Genomic DNA, 22430 nt, shown 5'->3' with positions numbered 1-22430 from the left:
TACTGCAGCAAAGTAAGGACGTGTTGGGGGAAAAAAAAACCCGAACACCTGATGAGGGGACCTATCAAAAGGATACGGGAGACAGCTGAAAGAGACCCCAGCGGCCAGAGCTGGGATGTGACAAAAAACATTTTTAAAGTAACATTGGATTATCCAAAGTACAACCTCCTCTCCCCCAAAAAAACCATGCTTTCTTACTGATATAAATAAAATGAGGGAGAATAGACAAACCTCACATGCAGAAGAATTCCAAGTCATTCACAGAGATGCTCTGCCTTCCAGGAGGCGGAGCCTAACCCCACGCCTCTAGGTGTCGGGGGCGCATAGTGACTTCCTGCCCCGGAGTGCAGTGTAGAAAGGGCGAGGAAAGACGTGGCCCGAGCGTGGAGAACCCAGAGAAAGGCAGCGACCCCGGCCAGGTGGTCACGGCTAAGAGCAACAGTGCTAAGTCATGTTCAGAGCACGTGCTCCTGACAGGATGGGGTGAAAATGGCACTCGAAGCCTGTGGGCTTCTTCCCAAAACACACAACCTGAGTGTAGTCCTACGGTAAACATTAGACAAATCTCAATGGAGGGACGTTCTACAAGCAGCCAGCCAGTCATCCTCAAAGTAGCAAGGTCATGAGAAATAGGGAAGTCTAAGAATCGTCACAGCCAAAAGCGGCCAAGGAGACATGACAGGTGAATGGAATGTGGTGTCCTGGAGGGGAACCTGCAACAGAAAAAGGGCTTGAGGTAAAAACTAAGAGAAAACATAAAGCTTGGACTTTAGCCAATCGTCATGTATCGATACTGACGTATTAACTGTAACAAGTGTACCACAGTGATGTAAGATATTAAGTAATAGAGGAAACGGGTGTAGGGTAGATAGGAAGTTTCTGTGCTGTTAGAAATTTTTCTGTACATCTAAAACTATTCTAAAATGAAAAGGTTTATTTTTTTTAAATATTGAGAATCATACATCATAGAAAGTGGAAAATGGAGGGGTTCATAAATATCATCAATCACACTCTATTTTACAAGGGAGAAACAGACTTTATCATACGATTGAGAAGCCCGCACTTTACAAGGGGTCTTGAGAAAACGGCGGTGACTCACTGATGAGCGTGGTCCTCAGAGACACTACAGCATCTACCATAGCACACCGGGAATGTCACACACACATGACCCACGATAGGATGGTGAATAATTGCCAAGTACTTCATCTGTTCACTCACTGATTTATTCATTCATTCATTCATTTAACAAATATTTACTGTGTGTCTGGCACTGCAATTTTACTCTTAGAATTATAATCAATTAGAAACTCTCTCTGAAAGACTGGCACTCCGGCAATTTTCCTTATCTGACTCTGTTGGAAACTCTATTTAGCTGATTCAAATGTATAAATATCCAGGGAAGAATTGTTTCAAGCCAAGTATTAACAGGAAATAGATTGAGGAGGCACATTAAGAAGATGGCTCCATGAGGCACAGAGAGTGTGAGTGTGGTTCCTTTATGCTTAGTTATGGGCTGTGACCTTCGGAACAATATTATCATTTTAGATTCTCCTGACTCAGGAGGAAGAAACGACTCTCAGCTACGAGGGCTTTGTCTTGCTTCCCAGTCTCAGCTCCACTGTTCACCAGCTGTGTGATCCTGGCCAAGTTCCCTAATCTTTTCGAACCTCAGTTCCCCCACTTGAAAAACTACCTCGTAAAACTATGTTGCTTGGATTAAATAAGCCAACATTTCTAAAGTGTTCATTACTCAGCAATGACATTATTATTACTAGTACCATTACTATTGTTGCCATTACCAACTGGCCAGATGCTCGTACCTACTCAGGGCAGTGACTCAGATCTACAAAAGAACACACGTCAGCCCATGGAAGCAATCTTTCAATTTTCTAGTTTGATAAGTAGGTCATTTCCAACAAACCACAAAACTTGCTGGGATCTGGGCTGTGATTCTATTTACTGTCAGTCCAATTCCTCTTTTAGACTGCCAGGAAACTAGAGGGGTTATTTTCAAGTTCCTTTCCTTCTGGTCTCTTTTCCTGCCAAAGTTTATTTTCACGTTAATGTTATTCATTCTAAATATTGCATGGGCTCCTAAAACTAGATACTTCTCCTTGACATGCCTCTCTCCTGATGTTCATTTTTCTGACTTTATTTCTATCCTATTTAAAGATCACTTTACTCAGGGTGTTCAAAAGCTCTGTGCATCCACACGGTGAAAAAGCCCAGCCCTCCCCGTGGGTGCCTCCCTCACTGTGCCAGACAAAAGGGGTCTTGTGCTTGCTATTCTGACTAAGAGGTCCTGAGCAAGACCCCCCGTGAGCCCCCTATGGCCTCGGCTGCCTGCCCAGGGGTCCTAGCGGTTCCCAGCCTTTGGAGCTGTGCTCCCACACGACCGCCTTTTGGCCGCAGTTCTGCCCACGTGGCCGAGGCGGCGTCATCTCAGGGCCCTCACGCAGCTCCTTGGCAGGTCTGCTGTCTCCTTACGGGCCCGCCTGAGACTCCTCGGTGGAGACTGTCTTCACAGGCTGCTTCAGTGGCAGACGGCCACGTTTGGGTGATAGAGGTGATCTTCTTTAACCCATTGGCAAACACTTTTCTAAGCACAAGTGTTCCACGTTCAGAGGAAGTCTTAAGGGAAACTTGAAATAGTTTCAATCAGAAAGAATACTCTTTTACTGAGCTCAGAAAATTAAGTTCAGAAAATGAGTTAATTGTTTCTTTTTAACTGCTGAAAGATTTTAGGGGAATTTTAAAGGGTAACTGTGTTGTAGTCATTCTTAGTCCAACAAACACCCTGCGAATTAGCTTCCGACTGGCACAAATATCTTGGAACTCCTTTTGTCAAGGATTCTCACAGGAGACAGATCCTACCTCTGGCCTGGGAGGGCCTGTGAAGGTTGAAGTCAGCGGCTGCTTCTCCCCACACTGCCACGCTCGGTGACGCCGGAAGGAGTTAAGCCTGAGGGAAACGAGAGACAGGGGTCAACTGCAGGACAGAGGAGCAGCAGGTTCTACCAGGGCACAGGCATGAGCTCCCAGAAGGAAATCAGAGGAAGGTTCGTGCGTTCCCATTTTTTCCACAAGCTTAAGATGTCTGCTGTCTAAAGTTATTTCTATCTAAGATATCTCTTAGGACTTCCTCTGACTGGGAGAATGTCATCATTATTGCTTATTGGTTTTTTAGGAAATACTAATCAGCTTTTTTCAAATTTAATACCAATATTTTTTTTCAAAGATTTCTGGACATTTTTGTTAATTGAAAATAGTTGATATGCAATATTATATTGGCTTCAAGCATACAACATAGTGATTTCATTACTAAATGCTCGCCATGATAAGCTGTCAACAAATACATTATAATATTGTTAACTACTGTTCCTATGCTGTACTTTTAATCCCTATGACTCATTTGTTTTATAATTGGATGTTTGTCCCTCTTTATCCCCTATTTCACCCATCACCCCCAACCCATGCTCCCCTGTGGTAACCACCAGTCTGTTCTCTGTATTTATGAATCTGTTTCTATTTTGTTTGTTTTATTTTTTAGATCCCACATTAGGAGGGATCATTTATTTGTCTTTCTCTGTCTGACTTATTTCACTGAGCATAGTACCCTCTAGGTCCATCCAGGTCATCACAAATGGCAATATTTCACTCTTTTTTATGGGCGAGTAATATTCCATTATAATACCAATACTTTTAACATAATTGCTTAAGTTCCATTTCAAATGCTTCTCTACTCATGAATTGGCTCTGTCACTAATTTGTAGTGACTGTCTGTTTGTTGTAAACTTAGTTGGACATAATAGTGATAGCATATACCTATATAGATAAAACACACATACACATACATATATCATAAATATCATATAAAAATATAGCCGGCCATATTTTCTGGAAGTATGGACAATATATCTGAATGGCCTTACCTATCACACATAAAAGGCTTACTTTGGGAGGCTCCAGAGGCCCTCTCAAAAAGACCGATGGCCTCCAGAGCAAAATAATATAGGAGTCAACCAAAGGTCAGTAACAGGCTGTCAGGGGGAAAACGAAGCAAAACTAAATGCCTTAGGTGCCCATACACAAGAAAACAAAGAATGTTTTCAGATTTAAGCCCCAAATTAAAAGTCACAAAGGCAGCCTCTCCAGCACGCCTTTGTTTACAATTCAACTGCTTCCCCAGTGAGCAGCTCCATGTAAGGGACATCAGGATGAATAGTAGCTCATGTTTTTAAATTTAACAATGCTCAGTAATTCTCCCTAGAGATGATGTGAAATTCCACTGGTAGTAAGAAGATATCTGAGACACAAGAAGGGACTAGGAAGCCAAGATCCAAATGTGCTTTTCTTGGGGCGGGAGGGGGGTGTCCTTTCCTAGAGATTAGGAGCTGATCCAGAGGCAGCAACAGTCACCCAAGAGCTGCTCTGCACACCCGAGGCAGGCATGCAAGCAACACAACGCCAGGCATATCGTGTGGATTTGAATATCACTGAATATGAAAATGAATCAACTATTTTGAACAGCTATGGATTACATACAAGGAAATAAAATGAGAAATGCAATAAAGGAAATAAAAAAGAATTAGACACACCAGGAAATAAGAGGAAAACAAAGAGGAAAGAGAGATTCTGTCCATAGGAAAATCAATGTGCGGGCGCCGTGTCTGGTCTTGACTGAGGTGGGCTAAGCAAAGCGGACAGCCTCTAGTAGGAAGCGAAGGATGGATAGTTTCCATTTTCTTCCTCATATGCACATATCTCTACACATTTAAGTCATACAAACAAATTAACCCTATCTGTGGCATAATCAATAAGCATCACAGGAAGCTTATGTATAAACATGCAAAGGAAATGTGCAGTCTATTGCTCACGAGTCCCAGGCCGCTTGCTGCAACTGCAATAAGGTGGAGACCAGAGGCTGATCTCCCAGGGCCGGGGACTGCTCCTGGGGATGCCAGTCTTCTCTTTGCTCTGCTCGTCTCCACACCGGGGTGTGCCCGGATGGCTCTCCTAAAACAGCTGACGCTAGGGGAGTATTGCAGGAGCCGCTCTTCTCCCTGTCTCTAGTCTCCGTCGTCCCCTACCACCCTTCTTTCACACACACTACAGGCGTTCATCCTTTATAATACTGTTCATCATCTTCCCATTCACCTTCAGCATAAAATCCAAAATGCTTAGCCCAGCATAAGAGGTGCTTCACCTTTCTGTCCCTCTAGATTTATCTCTACTCATCCCTAGCCATACAAAACCACTGTAACCCCCAAAACTACCCTCTCTTTTGCCTTTATGACTTTGCTAATACAACCTAGAATGCCCTTCGCTCTGTTCCCCATCTAGATAATTACTATTCCCTATTTCCAACTCCAGAAGCACTGATCCGAGTTGGATCAAAACAAACAACAGCTGAAGGATAATTAACAGATGCCACACTTCCAACAGTTTGCTTGAGACAGACTGAAATTCCTTTTGTGCCTTTATTTCTGAGACACAGAATCAATTTCCTTTTCAGTAATTTTATTTTTTGCTTCCATTGACTGGTAATGACTCTTTGAGGGGGAAAGCTGAGGAGTTGGGATACACCTTAACCAAAATGTTATAGTAAGAGATCTAGATGGTGAGGAAAACTTGGTGATTAAAAAGAAAAACCCCACAAAGAAGCAGTGAAGGAGGAAGAGGCGCCCAGCTTCCCCAGATCGCATCAGCCACTTCTCCCCCTCCTTCCCTCCCTCTCTCCCCCCATCTGTCTCTGTCTCTCTCCCTCACACACACATATTTATCTTAGGGTAAAAATCACTCTGTGTTCTTTTTAAGTCCCTTGGGTTTTATATTTAATTGCTCCAAGTCTGCCTGCCTGAGGCTCCTGTGTAGCCCAGTTATTTCCCTCTGTACAGAAGCTGTTCAGTCTGTCCTCACCTGGTCTGGAAGAACCCAAGGGAGGCAGTCCTCGCGAGCCCAGCCCTCCTGCCCTCCCTTCCCCACCGGCCCTGCGGGAGCAGCCAGGCTGCCCATCCAGGCAAGAGACAAGGCAGACAGAGGTGTATTTGTAAAGAACCGCCTTCGAGCACCTCCTCTCTTTTCCTTTTGCCCAAAATCACCCAGTGAATTGGAGCATTTAAGAAAATTCCTCTGCCAAGAAGTCCAAGAGGAAAGAAGAAAAGGGTAAGTTTTTTCTTAAAAATCATTTTATGCCACTTATTCTACTCTAAACTACTGCTAGAGATTAGAACAGCCATGTATTTATGTGTTTAGTCAACAAAGACAGAAAGACATGTAGGGATCCTCTAAGGAGATGATGGGTGTACTTTGAAAAAGACCATGTTTCCTAGAAAAGGAAAAGAATCAGGTTAAAAGAGAATAGAAGATATACATTCCTTAACTGGGAGAGTTACCTAACCATAGGTTTAAAGAGAGCCAGTGTCATCCCTGTTATTCCCTATTAATGTACACGTCGTTCTTGATCAGGTCCCACATAACAGGACCCTATTACTCCACCTCTTAGAACTCTGTGAAGATGGTGAAGTATATACATTTTCAAAATGCAGTAGCTATCTCTCTGTATTACCTACTCTACATGAAGTTACTGTGATGCCTAGGAAAACAAAAGCTTTTCCTATTAAAAATCCTGATTCCTAAGAAGGAACTGGTATAAATGTGTGACACAAAGAGGGAATTCATTGAATTCATTCTTGGTGTCCCCACCATGGAACAAGCATTGTGTCTGTACTGCTAAGATAAAGGGGACACTTTTTCCCTTTGGGGCTTAGAAAAATTCCTCTTTAAAATAGCGTAGTCACACAGTCTTTGAAAACTCTCCCAAATGCTGGCCCTTTTCTCTGGTGATGATGATCTCTTGTGGCCGGGAAAACAGACTGATACAAGGCTGAAGATCAGTATCATCATCTCACATTTTCTGAGGGGCCTGGGAGCAAATCACTTTCAGGGAGATGTGGACGGTGGGCATGTTTCCGTGATGGATGTCTCTTAGGTATCTGGGCTGACCGTGTCTGTTTTAATGATGTTTGAAAGGCTTATCCACTTTTAATACCACTCTGTTCCTTCGACATACGCTTTGAGAAGTTCCACTTCAGGTCAGTCATTCTAACACAAATCGCTTCTAACACAGTTAATAAGTAAGAGAGAATTTAAAATATAATGGTGATTTTCATCCTCCATGAAAGATGAATGGAAACATCACAGACTGGACAGCAGTTTTAATTTCTTCCTACTATAATTTTAATATTTTAAATGTCAAATTCTGGCCTGGAATTTTCAATTGCTTTTTCAGCCCTTGCTTCTCTCTTCCTGTGTTTTGAAAGGAATCTGAAAATGGGCTGCCCTTTCTGTCTAATTCATCAACTCTGCTTCGTTCCACTGCCCTTTATGCCAGTTCCCAGAACTGACATCAGCTGCCCATATGAGCACAGCACGATAAATGTCTGAACATTTAAACTACAAAGTCCTGTTAGTTTTGGCCATTAAATGGGATATTTTTTCTTTCTAAGTCTCCATTTAACTCTAGCCTTTCAAAAATTTGCTGTTGCCAAATACCCTCACTCACTCAAACTTTGTTAATTCCCTGCCTCTTTGATGGCAGCAATGATTTATTATTAATTAGAAATGTCTTGGCCATATTTTATATCCCCTGAATTGATCTTTTAAAAGTCATGCCACTATTGGGATATGACATCATACAACTTTAAGAATAATGTTAATTATATAAAATTGGATAAAAAATTGATAACTATCTAAGAACCAGGCTTATTCCCTCAGATATTTAGTTTTCAGCTTTGTTTTCTTTTGCAATTTGGATGCACTCCAGGAGGAATTTTAAGGGCATGTACTTTAACTGAAAATTTAAAAAAAAGAGCAATTTGCTTGAAATTTGCCAAAGTCATTTCACTCTTGTTGGCACTTGAAAATATATGATCTTGATGGATGGCCAAGGATTAAGGTTGGTGTCTTCTAATGAAAAAAACCACTCAAAGTATCACAGAAACATACTGGCTCATACATTTTCCACTTGCTAAATAAGAGTTAAAGCTATTTATCTGCACTTAAGTAAAGGAAGAAGAAAAGACTTCAGTTCAAACATGTAATTTATGAAGTGTTAAAAAAAAAAAAAAACCTACCAGTAAGTGCTTGCCAGGTGTGGAACTTTCCATCATAGTATGTGACTGAGACTGTGACAGAAACACTATTTTGTGCTCTGGCATGGAGAGAGAAGAGGTGCATGGTATGGCAACATATCCGCTTGCTTTTCCAGCAATTTATTTGTTCATTCCTTCAGTGAATGTTTCTCAAACATGTACCATGGCCCCAGCATTGAAGCAGGCACGCTAAGAAATGCTGAAGAAGTAGAAGTCGCCGCATCTGTGATGCTGGCATCCCCTCTCCTGGGCCTCTGAATACTGCTCACCCCAGGCTTCAGGCCGCTGCCTCTTCTCCTCCCAGGAACACTCACTGCCCTGCCAGCCCCAGAGCTACGAAGTCCACCGAGAAATGCCCACATGACTCTCAGATCCATGCCCTGCCCTGCCCTTCAGACTCACGTTCACTGCCTGCTCCCCATCTTCACCTGGATGTTTGGTGGGCATCAAACCCGGCCAAAGGGTTACTCTCGAATTCCCCCCAAAACTGACTCCACCCAGGTCTTGCTCAGCTCAGTGAATGCCAATACCATTCACGTCAAACACTGAAGGGTCACTTTGATGCTTTTCCTTTGGTCTCATATCTTCCATCGACTTGCCCTGATAGCCTCTTTTCTTTGGCTTCCAAACTGTCCCACCATGACACAACTTCATAAAGCAGCCAAAGGTTTTTTTTTTTTAAAGACATAAATCATATCATGTTACTAGTCTGTCAAAATCTTCCAATGGTTTCCAAAATATAAACTAAAATGCACAAAATAAAATATAAACTCCTTATCATGTCTAATAAGGCCCTTCATGATCTTTCCATAAAAGATAAAGGTGAATTCCTTCCTGGTTCTAGGTAAATTCGCACAATGACCAATGCCCCAAATGACCGAACGGCTTTGGTGAATTTCCCAGGGTCGCCATATTCTCCATATATCAACTGGCTTACGGAAAGTGCTGATAATGACAAGGCACTCTTTAGTCACATTCAGAGTTTCCGTGGTACAGATGACGCGTGAGCGCTGTGGGAACGCAGAGCGAGGGGCTGTTAGAGCGGTGGCGGCTGGGTCGGGGGGGCACCCCTCAGAGGACAGCACCTGAGGTTTGTCCTTCGTGGACAGGCTGATCATAAATCACCACACAGGGAACAGCGAGAGGGCGCAGGGCAAAGGCACGTGTGTGGGACGGGAGACGACTGGTCTCTCAGCTGACTTCGCAGCAGCGAAAAACTGCGTGTTAAAAGTTTTTTTTTAAGTGGGGAAGAAAGGACTTAGGATGAGCCCTAAGAAGTTCAGTCTTTATACACCAGGGACCTCTGTAGGTTCCTGCTCGGGATAAAAGAGGTGTTTTCAGAGATTCATTTACTTAATTCCGCAAATACGGGTCAAACACTGTATCAGCCACCGGGTATACGGAGGCGAGCCGCATAGAGAGGCCCTCACGGAGCCTTCCATCTAACGGGAATGACAGCATAAAATCAGCAAACTCACAAATGTGTAATTAAATTATAATGAGTCCCAGCAGTGAAAAGAGGAGGGCACTATGAAAGAGTTAGGTTGAAACTGCTTTAGATCGGATGGTCAGGGAAGGCCTTTGAAGAAATGACATTTCAAATGAGACCCAAAAGTTGAATATAAGTCAGGCAAAGTAAAGAGCATTCCTGGCAGCATATATATAAAAACGTAATGGAGGAAGAAAGATTTATTTTTAATTATCAGAAAATACTCTATTTATCTTTATTGCAATATTTTTTAAGATGGGTGAGATGAGCTATTGTCTAAGAAAATATAAATTATCAAAATTAACTCAAGAGATATAAACTACATAATATTTGGGACATATTTCCACTAGAAATTATTTATTATTTCTCTGCAATTCAAATGTAACTGAGTATCCCATATTTTATCCAGCAACCTTACATTTTAACAACATGAACTATCATCTGAGTAGCAACATTATATAGATGCATACAGTTAGAGACACGGGACTGTAAGAGGTCAGGGCAGGGTGGTGTGCGGGTTCTGAATGAGGAATACACCTCCGTTAATGCCAGTCTTTGAAGTGAGTTTATCCAAATGTGCCTCAGCCTCCCACTCACTTGCCCTGCTCCTCTTTCTCATCACTCAACAACGTGTTACTATCTTCTTAATCTCCTTTACTGGTTTATAATCTCTCTCTCCGACTTATTTCCCACCCATTCCATAAATGTTAGGGTTTCCTGGTGTTCTGTCCCTGGCCCTCTCAATTTCTCCTTCTTTACCAATGCATACCAAAAAGAAATATACCAAAATATTAACAACAGTTCTCTCTACATTGGAACTCTAGGTGAATTTTACTATATCTATGCTTCTCGGCATATTTCATGTTTTACACTGAGTATTATTATTTTTTTCTTGAGAAAAATCATTTTTTCTTAAAAAAATATCGAGTCAGATTTATGGCTTTAATTAAAACCATCTAAAGGAAAGAAAGAAAACGTAGGCAGTTAACAGTTATGAAATGAGCTCAGAAACAAACTACACCTATAGGTAGGAAATAGAAGAAGAATAAAAGCCCATGTTTAGTAAATGCATGACTTTATGCAAAAGCCACAAAAATTAGACAAAATTAAGCTAGGTTACTGAAAATAATAAAATGATCATATATAGTAAAAACTAAGATCAAAGTTGCAAAAGACATAAAAAATTCTTAAGATCTAAAATAATAGAAAAATTCTTCGAACACTTCATGCAAAAAGATAAGAGAAATTACAACCTTTCCTCTACCTATCCCTTTACACCCAACCTTTAGACAGAATCTGGTAAGAGACGTTTGAGAAAAGGCAGATGGTGTTGGCTGCTTTCAGATCATCTGATAAATGTACACACATTTAAGTCAGGTATAAGCTAGCAGACCAAAATAAATGCTTATTTCTGACAAAAAAAAAAAAAAGGAAACTAAAGCAGAAATTGGCAAGTACATTTTAAAGTCAAACTATTTAGGAAAAATTAAATATCATGCAATAAAGTTAAAACAGTACTTGACATGCAAATTTAATGATTTGACAGCTTACTAAACTCTTCCGATTATATACAGTTCTCTGCAACTAGTGAGCTTAGCAGTCTGAGAAACTCTGTCTTCCCTGATCATATATAAGCATCTAGAGGTTAGGATACATTATTTATTTTTTCACTAATGTGCCAAGCACTGTTTCAGGTATATGGGATTCAAATCAAACAAAATCCTGCCTTCCTTCAGCTTACATTTACATTTGGGGAAACATAATAAGAATATTGTACAATAATTTAGTCATTCATAAACACCATGGAAAAGGACAGCAACTAAGCCAGATTGAAGAGATATAATTTTAAAAGGGAGAATGGGGTAGGTCTTACCGAGGAACAAGATGGGCAAAGACTCGAAGAGACTGAAGGAGTCAGACATGCAGACATCTGATAGGAGAGCTTTCCAAGTCAAGGAAATAACCAGTGCAAAGGCACTAAGCAGAGAATGTGTCTGATATTTTTGAGGAGCAGAATAGCTGGAACAGAATGAGCAAGAGGAAGAGTACATTACTTCACAGAGGTAATGGGGGGCCAGATTGCTTATACTAACCATGTCAAGCCATTGCAATGACTTTAGCTTTTAGTCAAAGAAATTGGAGTTATTGGAAGAGGGTAGATTTAATTATTGATTAATATTTTCCTTATTCCTGTAGTATTCCTGGAACTTAAGACAGTGAGTGCCTGGTATAAAGGAAACACTTAAAAATGTTAAGTTGGACCAAATTCAGCCAGCTTGCGCTTGTTTCCCTCTCTCACATAATTAGTGACTTTATCACTGATTCCCCACATTGGTGCTATGCTTTGACTCCCTTACTTCTCCAATATTGGCTCCTTTCTACTTGAAAATACTTGCTTGTTTGGTCTTGGTCTGGACAAAGGGATTCTAAGTCACTTGAGGAAGTGCAATATTTTGGCCTGAAGATAAGACAATGATTCCATGCTATATTTCAGCAGCCTATTTCATTGAGAACAAAATATACAAGCATCAGTCCAAAAGTAGGAAAGGCGGCCTGAATGGCTCCTTGTGCAAACCACAAAAATGGATCTTATTTGTTGTATTCTGGGACTGCATACCTACGTACCCTACCCAAGAGATGGGAGACCAAAGAACTGTAACTCAGTTTGGGAAAAGGAGTAGGAAGGAGAATCATAGTTCTGAGAACTTGGCTTAAGTATTAAAATTACCAGAGTAACACATTTCTAGAATCTGTAAGATTTAAGTATTTGTCCTTCATAGTCCTCCAAAAATAGCTACAGCTAGTAAGATACAGAAGGCACCGCCTCTTCCCAAGATGGAGTGGCAAGAACCAGACTACCCGCTTCCTTGAAACAACAGAAAGACACAAAATATATGAAAAGACTTTTGTCAAAACACTGGATTTCAAGCAAGGAAAGACATTAGTCCCTCAAAGATGGGGAAAAAAAGGAGGTGAGACCTACGATTTCACCCCATCTACTGCCTTGAAAGTTTTCAGGCTGCCGAACAAGGAGAGCAAACCCAGACAGAATCTAGCATGTTCCCTGAGCAGAGAAAATGGAGCTGTGAGCCAGAGACACAGAGGCAGCTAAAGTTCATAGAACGGAGTCCCAGAGAGAGATGCACACAGAGAGAGAGCACTGGGTGTCTGCAGAGGGCCGTGCCCAAGTATGCAGAAAATTGATTAGTGCCTGCAAAGAAGGCAACTATCCAAGGTAAAGGGGAAAAAACCTGAAAGGATTGGAGAACAGAGTGTCTGGCACTCCAAAAACTCTGGAATACTCACAGACGCAGATTTAAAAAACTCAATTCATGGGGAATTAGGTAGAACATTCAGGAAGGAATGACTTCCTGAAGAATAATACTTCCTCCTGAGCAGTGAGGAATAATTAGTCCTAGACTGAATACTGCTCTGGAATCACCTAACAAATCATGAAAGTAATTTCTGAAAGAACCAAGCTGTTTCCAAGTCACTTAGTAACATCCTAAAACAAAGCACAGGAAATTTTATAGCAATATAAAAATATCCAGAACCCAATAAGATAAAATTTAAAATGTCTGACATCCAATCAAAGACTAACAGGGATAGAATGAGGCAGTAAAACATAACTCATAGCTACAATAACCAGTCAATTGAAACCACCACAGAAGTGATATAAATGATAGAATTAGCACTGAAGGACATTAAAACAGATACATTTTATGCTGAAAGATACAGGTGCTAAAAGAAAAAAATACTGTCAACCTATCATATTATAACCAGCAGAAATATCTTTCAAAACAAAGGTTAAATAAAGACATTGCTAGACATAACAAAAGCTGAAAGAATTTCTCAGGATTGCTTTGACTATTCAGGGTATTTTGTGGTTATATATGAATTTTAGAACTATTTGTTCTAGTTTATTGAAAAATGCCACTGCTATTTTGATAGAGATTGTATTGAATCTTTAAATTGCTTTGGGCAGGATGGCCATTTTGAAAATATTAATTCTTTCTATCCATGAGCATGGGATGTATTTCCATTTACTGGTGTCTTCTTTAATTTCTCTCATGAGCGTCTTGTAGTTTTCAGAGTACAGGTCTTTCACCTCCTTGGTTAGGTTTATCCCTAGGTATTTTATTCTTTCTGATGCAAATGTACAGCTATGACAATTATTAATGTGTATGTGCCTAACCAAAGAACATCAAATTTCACAAGGTAAAAACTCATAGAACTTCAAGGAAAAACAGATTAATGCACTATCATAGTTGAAGACTTCAACACCCCTCATAGATGGACTGATAATAATTAAGTCCATAATTAAGTCCTTAATTACTTTCTGCCAATAGGCAGAAAGTAATTAAGGACAGAGTAGAACTCAACAAATACTATCAATCAACTGCATATAATTGACATCTATAGACCATTTCACCCAACAACAGCAGAATAGACATTCTTGTAATGCTCGTATGGAATATTCCCCAAGACAGACCATATTCTTGGCCATAAAACATACCTTAGCAAATTTAAAAGGATATAAATCATATAATATCTGTTCTCAGACCAGAGGAATTAATCTAAAGATCAATAAAAAGATAACTAAAAATTTCTAAAAATATGTGGAGATTGAACAACTTACTTTTAAATAACACATAGGGAAAGGAAAAAACAAATTTCTCTCAGTAAACTAGAAATAGTGTGGAAGTTTCTCAACCTGATAAGGACTGTTTATAAAAATCTTCCAGCTAACATCATCCTTAATGGTGAGATACTTAAAGCTTCCCAAGATCAGGTACAAGGCAAGGATATGGCCCTCTCACCTTCATTGCAACACCACCCTGGAAATCCTTGCTAATACAATAAAGCAAGAAAAGCAAAGAAAGGGTATACAGATTGGGAATTAAGACATAAGACTGCTATCATTTGCAAATGGCATGATTATCTATGTAGAAAATCTGAAAGAATAAAAAAAAACCTCCTGGAACTAATAATTATAGCAAAGTTGCAGGACACAAGGTTAATATACAAAAATCAATTGTTTTCTTACATATCATCAGTAAGGAAGTGGAATTTGAAATTGAAAACACAATACCATTTATTTACATTAGTACCCCCCAAAATGAAATACTTAGGTATAAATATACCAATGTGTATATATAAGATCTATATGAGAAAAATTATGAAACTCTATTAAATGAAATCAAAGAAGACTAAATAAATGGAGATATATCCCATGTTCATGGATAGGAAGGCTCAATCTTGTCAAGATGTCAGTTATTGCTAACTTGATCTATAGATTCAATGCAGTTCCAATTAAAATCCCATAAACTGTCTGTGAATATTGACAAACTGATTCTAAAGTTTACAGGGAGAGGCAAAAGACCCAGAATAGCCAATACAATATTGAAGGAGAAGACAAACTTGGAGGACTGATGCTACCCTATGTCAAGAATTACTATAAAGCTATAATAATCAAGAAGTGTGGTATTGGTAAAAGAACAGACAGATATTTATAGAACAGAATAGAGAGCTCAAAAACAGAATCCCATAAATATAGTCAACTGATCTTTGACAAAAGAATTAAAAGCAATACAATGGGCAAAGATAGTCTCTTCAACAAATGGTGTAGAACAACTGGAAAGCCACATGCTACAGAATGAATCTAAACAGAGGATTTACTCTTCACAAAAATTATCTCAAAATGGATCATAGACCTAAATGTAAAATGCAGACCTATAGAACTCTTAGAAGATAACCTAAGAGAAAATCTAGATGACCTTGGGTATGGTGATGACTTTTTAGATACAACACCAAAGACATGATCTGTGAGAAAAATAACTGATAAGCTAGACTTTATTAAAATTAAAAACTTCCACTCTGTGAAAGAAAATACCAAGAGAATTTGAAAAAAAAGCTACAGACTAGGAGAAAATATTTGTAGAAGACACATCTGCTAAAGGACTGCTATCCAAAATATACAAATAATTCTTAAAACTCAACAAGAAGAAAACAAACAACCTGATTTAAAAATCAGGCCAAAGACCTTAACAGACACCTCACTGAAGTAGATGCACAGACAGCAGTTTAGCATATGAAAAGATGCTCCACATCATATGTCATCAGGGAAATGCAAATTAAAACAAGGAGGGAATACTACACACCTATTAGAATGGCCAAAATCCAGAACACTGACAACACCAAATGCTGGTGAGGATGTGGACATCAAACATTCCTGGAATGCAAAATGGTACAACTACTTTGGAAGACATTTTGGTAGTTTCCTACAAAACTAAACATACTCTTAGATAATCTATGCTTCTTGGTATTTACCTATAGGAGTTAAAAACTATGTCCATATAAAAACCTGCACCTGAATGTTTCTTGCAGCTTTATTCATCATTGGAAAAACTTGGTGGCATTTAAGATGTCTTTTTGTAAGTGAATGGATAAGTAAACTGTGGCACATCCAGATAATGGAATATTATTAAGCACTAAAAGAAGTGAGCCATCAAGCCATGAAAAGACATGGAAGAACCTCAAATGTATGTTACTAAGTGAAAGAAGCCAATCTGAAAAGTCTATCTATTGTATGATCCCAACTCTATGACATTCTGGAAAAGGCAAAACTATAGACACAATAAAAAGAATCAGTAATTTCCAGGGGTTGGGGAGGGAGAGATATATCAGCACAGCACAGGGGATTTTTAGGGCAGTGAAAATACTCTGCATGATTGGTTGATTATCATGTGGCAGTGTAGGTTCATCCTTGGTAAACAATATACCATTTTGGTGAATGATGCTGGTAATCTAGGAGGTCATGCATGTTTGAGGCAGAGGGCATATGGGAAATCTGTGCCTTCCTTTCAACTTTATTATTAATAAAAAACTGCTCTGAAATAATTGTCCCTTCAAAAAATCCATTAGCTTACTGAAAACTTCAAAGTACAATATACATATCTGTCTTTCCCACTTTTTAATACTTCATGGGAGGAAAGATATTTTGGCGACTGTCAACAAGATGAACTCTGAATGGCTGTAGATTGGGATTCTGGTTCCTCCACTATTTTATGAGTCTTCCTTTACTACAATAGCTTCCAGTCTTTTTCATGTTCAATATGGAAGTCAGAGAAGCCTGATTAAGTAGATGATAAACATCCCATAGTTGGATGCAAATGCTGTACTTAAAGAGTTATTTCCTGGAAGAGGGGTTAGATTTGTTTGGTATGACCCCAAGAGTTCAAACTCGGATTGGTGAGTAGAAGCTAGAGGAGAATTTTTTATAGTAAGGGAAACTTAGAACTATATTGGTGGAATATGTTGACTTAGTCAGTGATGAGTTCCCCATCATGGTAGATGTTCAAGAACAGGCTAGATGTTTATCGGAGGGGAATTCAAGCATCAGTTTTCAACTGTGGTTAAGATGAAGTAATCTATGTGGGACAAAAGTTCACAATATTACTAAAAATTTGCAACAAAAATGGGTTCCCAAAATAATTTTGGAATGTTTTATACAGTTAATTGAACTCTAAATATATCTACAGAATATCATCTGTCAATGGCAGGATCCTGATCTCTGCTTCTGCAGAGTGGGACCCACGTTCTTGGACAGTGCTACCGCTAAGATATGCAAGATCAAGAAGAGCGGTACTTGATGATGTTATTAGTTCTAGAAACTTACCTCTATTTTACCAACTTAAAAAGCAGTTTTTCTCTACTGAATGTACAACAAAAATTACTTTGGGTACTTAAAATGCAGATTCTGGCTCTTGGAATTACTCCTGCCCACCCTTCTCAGCATTGCTCATTCATTCAGTATTTCTTTGTAGAGCCCAGACATTTAATTTTTAACAAATGCTGTGACTTTTATTGTAGATGGTCCTAAAACTACATTTAGAGGAATACAAAGAGGAGAATAGAAAAAAATCAATTCCCTTCTTTCTAGCCAAGTGTTTATGAAAATGCTACTGAACTTTACCTTCAGGTAAATTCCATCTTTAAAAAAAAAAGCTGACATATTTTGGTTTTTCTTCTATTTCAGGACCTAAGCCAAAATGAAATGTACAGTACTTGCTGTGACCATGGGACTAACTTTGCTGCTGGGAGTCCAAGCCATGCCTGCCACTCGCCTCTCTTGCTACAGAAAAATACTAAAAGATCGTAATTGTCACAACCTTCCGGAAGGAGTAGCTGACCTGACCAAGCCTGATGCAAATGTCCAGGATCATTTCTGGGATGGGAAGGGATGTGAGATGACCTGTTACTGCAACTTCAGTGAATTACTCTGCTGCCCAAAGTAAGCCAATGCAATCACAAAACACAGTGCAATGAGATGTAGGTGAAACGACTCTTTTTAAAGACACTTTCATAATGAGTTTGCTAAAAATGACCACCCTTTTCAGTAAAATCCTGTTTAAATTCAGCTATTTTCTAGACTCATCACCATTGTGTAGGGAACTGGATGGTTTTATTTAAGAAGCAGTTTGGTAGATTTTAATAAAATTAAATGAAATCCTGAAAATTAATCACACTCCAATCTATTAAATTCTAAATGCCCTGTCTGGTTTTGCTACAAAATATCTACTGGTAGCAGGGGGCAACTTCAAGGTTAATATCTTACACCAATTTGAAAACTAATAAAAGGCTTTAGATAAAAGATCCCAGTAAATAGGGTAAAGTAATTAACTGAACAGAAAGTCTGGTAATGGTCAAAGAAAAACTTTCTAGCTCTATGTGTAAGTTAGCCAGGAATGAGCTAAATAGAAATCATCCATTGCCTTGGAAAATAGATATATTTTTAGGTATAATACAATGGTACATGAATCAATAAATATTTTTAGCTTTGGTTTTTAAAACCATCTTCCCCTGGTTACATAGGAATCTTTCCAATACCATGTGGCTATATTATCCTGAAATTCCTTTTTTAAATTACTTTCAACATATGTCATTATATTTTCATTTTTCTAAGAAACTGTGAGGTAGAAAGGGCAGATACAACCTCTTCTCAAGGAAAGGTGCAAAGAGGTAAAATAAACAGCACCATCCCCCACAACTAGTTAATATCAGTACCGAGACTGGAATCCAGCTTCTCTGGTTTGGACCATATATTTTCTACCAAGCCAGCTGGTTCTTACTGTGTGGTTCCCAGAACAGCAGCTCCAGTCACCCGAGTTCTCATTAGAAGTGCACATCCGTGCTTAGGCCCCACCTCAGACCAGCACTGAATCAGGAGCTCTGCTGGTGCGGCACAGCGATCACGGCTTACAGGCCCTCGAGGTAACTGACGCAGGAGACGGTTTGAGAACCATTTGTGATGCGATCAAGAACTTCAGTTAACCGATTCCATAGAGTGACTTAATTTTTCCCAGACTGCATTAATGAAATGCCATCTACTACTAAAATACCACTTTTGCTTTTATGTAAGACTTGAAAACGATTTACTGAAATGTATTTATATTTACTTAATGATACAATTTTTTGATTGTCTGTGTTAATGGATGAGAGTAGAAGTATGGATATGCAAAAGTCATTTATATCTGATTTCAGTTATCTTTTCCAAGTAGCAACAGATTTGCCTTGCTAAATACAGTGCCTACCTCCCTCCCCTCTTTCTTTTGCCTGTAAACACTAATTTTAATTTGCCACCTATTTTTTAAAATTTTTATTGATATAATTGACATACAGCCCTCTACAGTAGTTTGAGTACAGATTATGACTAGACGTAGATTATTAAGTGATTACCATAACAAGTCTCGTTAACATCCATCACCTCATATACCAAAAGAATTATTTTTCCTTGTGATGAGAACTTTCAGGATTTACTCTTAGGAACTTTCAAATATACCATACAGCTGTGGTAACTATGGTTCTCATGGTGTACATATGTTTAATGAGATATAATCATGATACTACTTTGGCCCTGTTTTCAGTTTTATATTATTCCATGCATTTTTATACATTACCTTATGTGATCTTTCCAAGAGTAGAGATGAGTAGCTTAACATTTCTCCTTTCCCTATAAAATCAAGACATTTATTTGTTTACTTTCTAAGATATTTGTAATCTTCTACTTGTAGATTTAAACCTCTTGGCCTAACCCAACCCGTATCAGAGAAACGAACTTTTTCGGTATATTATAATGTTCAACATCATCTAATCTTTCCTTTTTTTTATAGGTAAGTGATAGCGTAGTATTAGTGAATGGGGGTAAAGTAGAACTGGTTAACTTCTTGGTCTTTGCTGATCCTGTGGCAAGTCCTCCCATTCATTGTCTTTGTACTTTATTCACCTAAAAAGAATAGTCCTATCTGAAATCCTGGAAATCACTGTCCATTTTTAACCCACAGAAGACTAATATGTATCAGCACTTTCAGCTTTATTTAACTGGTGCTCTGCTTTCTTTCAGAGGCTTCTTCTTTGGACCAAAGATCTCTTTTGTGATTCCTTGCAACAGCCACTGAGAATCTTCATGTATTCCAGACAACACCACCCCAAGTTTTCTGCAAACTGCACTATATCCATGTAATTGCCTTTCTTGTTTCTATCCAATGCAATAGAGCACAGATTCTATAAATTCTTACTTGTCTAGGACAAGCAAACTTCTGTTGCATAAGTAGTAATAAAAATTAATTCAACTTAATATTTTCCTGTGGGCATTGTTGGAACTGGTTAAAAATGTTGGCCAGACAATTTTCATCAAGAGGCACTCATTACACTTGGTAAAAGGATTCTGCCACCCAGATAAATAGCCATGACTTCAGCTCAAAAACTGAGAACTTTCATTTCTTAGTTGATAGTTACTGACCATGTATACTTAGCGCAAAGAATCAGATCTAAATGGAGGTTCTTACAAAGGGGCCTGGAAGTTTTCTAGTGAGAGGGAAAAAGAGAGCTGATATTTGATGTATATTGTGCATGCCAAGTATTTAAGTACATTTTCAGTTTACTCTCTGAAAAATAGCAACAAAAACCTTCAAAGCAAGTATTCTTACCCATTTCTAAGATGCTAACTGAAGTTTAAGATATTTGCTAAAAATCAAGGCAGAATTTCAACAGAGCTCTAATTCCAAAGCCCACATACACAACTATGATGTGTATCCCTGAAGTATAAATTCTTAATAACAAAACATACATTAAAAGAAATATGCAATGGATGGGAATTTTAAAAGTCACATAAATTTTTAAAGAAGATAAACTAGATGCTTTCAAAAATATTTTCTGATTGCTACAGGCAGCTTTGGACTATGTCCTCATATTTTAGTTGTTATGCATAGACTAGTGGCTATCAGAGGAAATTTCAGAAAGTCCTCCATACTATAAAATTTTATCAAATGCTTGCAAAGTACCCACTATAATTAAGACTTGGGGATGTAGTAATGAATAAGAAGGATTTGTCCTTTTAGAGCTTATACTCTAACAAATGTATAACAAATACAACTAATTATTGATCAATGTGAAGCCTACTATGGAGAGGTGTAGGCTATACACACACCTCATTTTATTGCCCTTCGCTTTGCTGTGCTTCACAGACACTGCGTTTTTTACAAACCAAGAGTCTGTGGTAACCCTGCGTCAAGCACGTCTATCAGCAGCATTTTTCCAACAGCAGGTGCTCACTTCACATGGCTGTCACTTTTTGGTAGTTCTCTCCAATATTTCAAACTTTTTCATTACTATCATGTTTGCTATGTTGACCTGTGATTAGTGATCTCTGATGTTCTTATTGTAATTAGTCTGGGGCACTAGGAACCATGCCCATGGAAGACAGCGAATTTAATTGATACATGTTGTGTGTGTTTTGATGGCTCTGCCAACAGGCTGATCCCCCATCTCCCTCCCTCTCCGGGGGCCTCCCTATTCCCCTGAGAAACAACAATATTGAAATCAGGCCGATCAAGAACCTTACAATGGTCTCTAAGTGTTCAAGTTAAAGGAGAGTCATACATCTCTCACTTTAAACCAAAAGCTAGAAATGATTAATCCATTCTAGATGCCATTAGTGAGGAACCATGTCAAAGGCCAAGATAGGCTGAAAGCCAGGCCTCTTGACCTGAACAAACAAGTTAACCATGCTGTGCGTGCAAAGGAAAAGGTCTTGAAGGAAATGAAAAGTGCTCCTCCAGTGAGCACACCAGTGATAAGAAAGAAAACCAACCATTCTGACATGGAGAAAGTGTGAGTGGTCTGAACAGAGGGTCAAACCAGCCACAACGTTCGCTGAGGCCAAAGCCTCATCCAGAGCAGGGCCCTGACTCCAGTTGGCAATGAAGACTTAGAGAGGGGAGGGGGCTGCAGAAGACAAGCCTGAAACTAGCAAAGGTTGGTTCATGAGGTTTAAGGAAAGAAGGCGTTTTCATAACAGAAAAGTGCAGATGAAGCAGCAGGCGCTGATGGAGAAGCTGCAGCAGATTTTCCAGATCAGGCTGAGATCATTAATAATGGTGGCTGCACTAAACAACAGATTTTCAACAGAGACAGAACAACCTTCTGTTGGAAGATGATGGCATCTAGGACTCACATAGCTAGAGAGAAGTCACCTGGCTTCAAAGCTTCAAAGGTCAAGCTGACTCTCTTGTTAGGAGCTAATCCAGCTGGTGACATGAATCTGAAGCCAATGCGAATTTCCTATTCCAAAATCCCATGGCCCTTAAGAATTATGCCAAATTTCTTCTGCCTCTGCTCTGTAAATGGAACAACAAAGCCCAAAGACAGCACATCTGTTCATACCATGGTTTATTTTAAGCCCACTGTTGAGAACTATTGCTCAGAAAAAAAGTTCCTTTCCAAATACA

At 39.1% G+C, this 22430-nt stretch overlaps 1 protein-coding gene and 1 long non-coding RNA gene across 3 annotated transcripts; one reads left to right on the top strand and one right to left on the bottom strand.

The window, feature by feature from the left end:
* Window positions 1–1531: 1531 nt before the first annotated feature.
* LOC118914312 (uncharacterized) lies at window positions 1532–19656 on the bottom strand. Its single transcript, XR_008998050.1, has 2 exons — window positions 19602–19656; window positions 1532–2962 (listed from the first exon to the last, which is right to left on the bottom strand). It is a non-coding gene; the product is annotated as an uncharacterized LOC118914312 (long non-coding RNA).
* Window positions 5739–20278, top strand: SCRG1 (stimulator of chondrogenesis 1). 2 transcript variants are annotated; one of them, XM_036889037.2, is made up of 3 exons: window positions 5739–6169; window positions 17681–17935; window positions 20045–20278. In XM_036889037.2, exons 2-3 carry the CDS (start codon window positions 17694–17696, stop codon window positions 20097–20099), a joined length of 297 nt encoding a protein of 98 aa, XP_036744932.1. In that variant the 5' UTR covers window positions 5739–6169; window positions 17681–17693; the 3' UTR covers window positions 20100–20278. The 2 variants fall into 2 exon arrangements, with proteins under 2 accessions (XP_036744932.1, XP_036744931.1); XM_036889036.2 differs by having other exon boundaries at window positions 5743–6165.
* Window positions 20279–22430: the final 2152 nt, after the last annotated feature.

The sequence above is a fragment of the Manis pentadactyla genome, chromosome 1, assembly GCF_030020395.1.
Source record: "Manis pentadactyla isolate mManPen7 chromosome 1, mManPen7.hap1, whole genome shotgun sequence".
NCBI classification, from domain to species: domain Eukaryota; kingdom Metazoa; phylum Chordata; class Mammalia; order Pholidota; family Manidae; genus Manis; species Manis pentadactyla.
The sequence above is the reverse complement of the archived record's forward strand: the minus strand, read 5'-3'. Positions and strand labels throughout refer to the sequence as shown.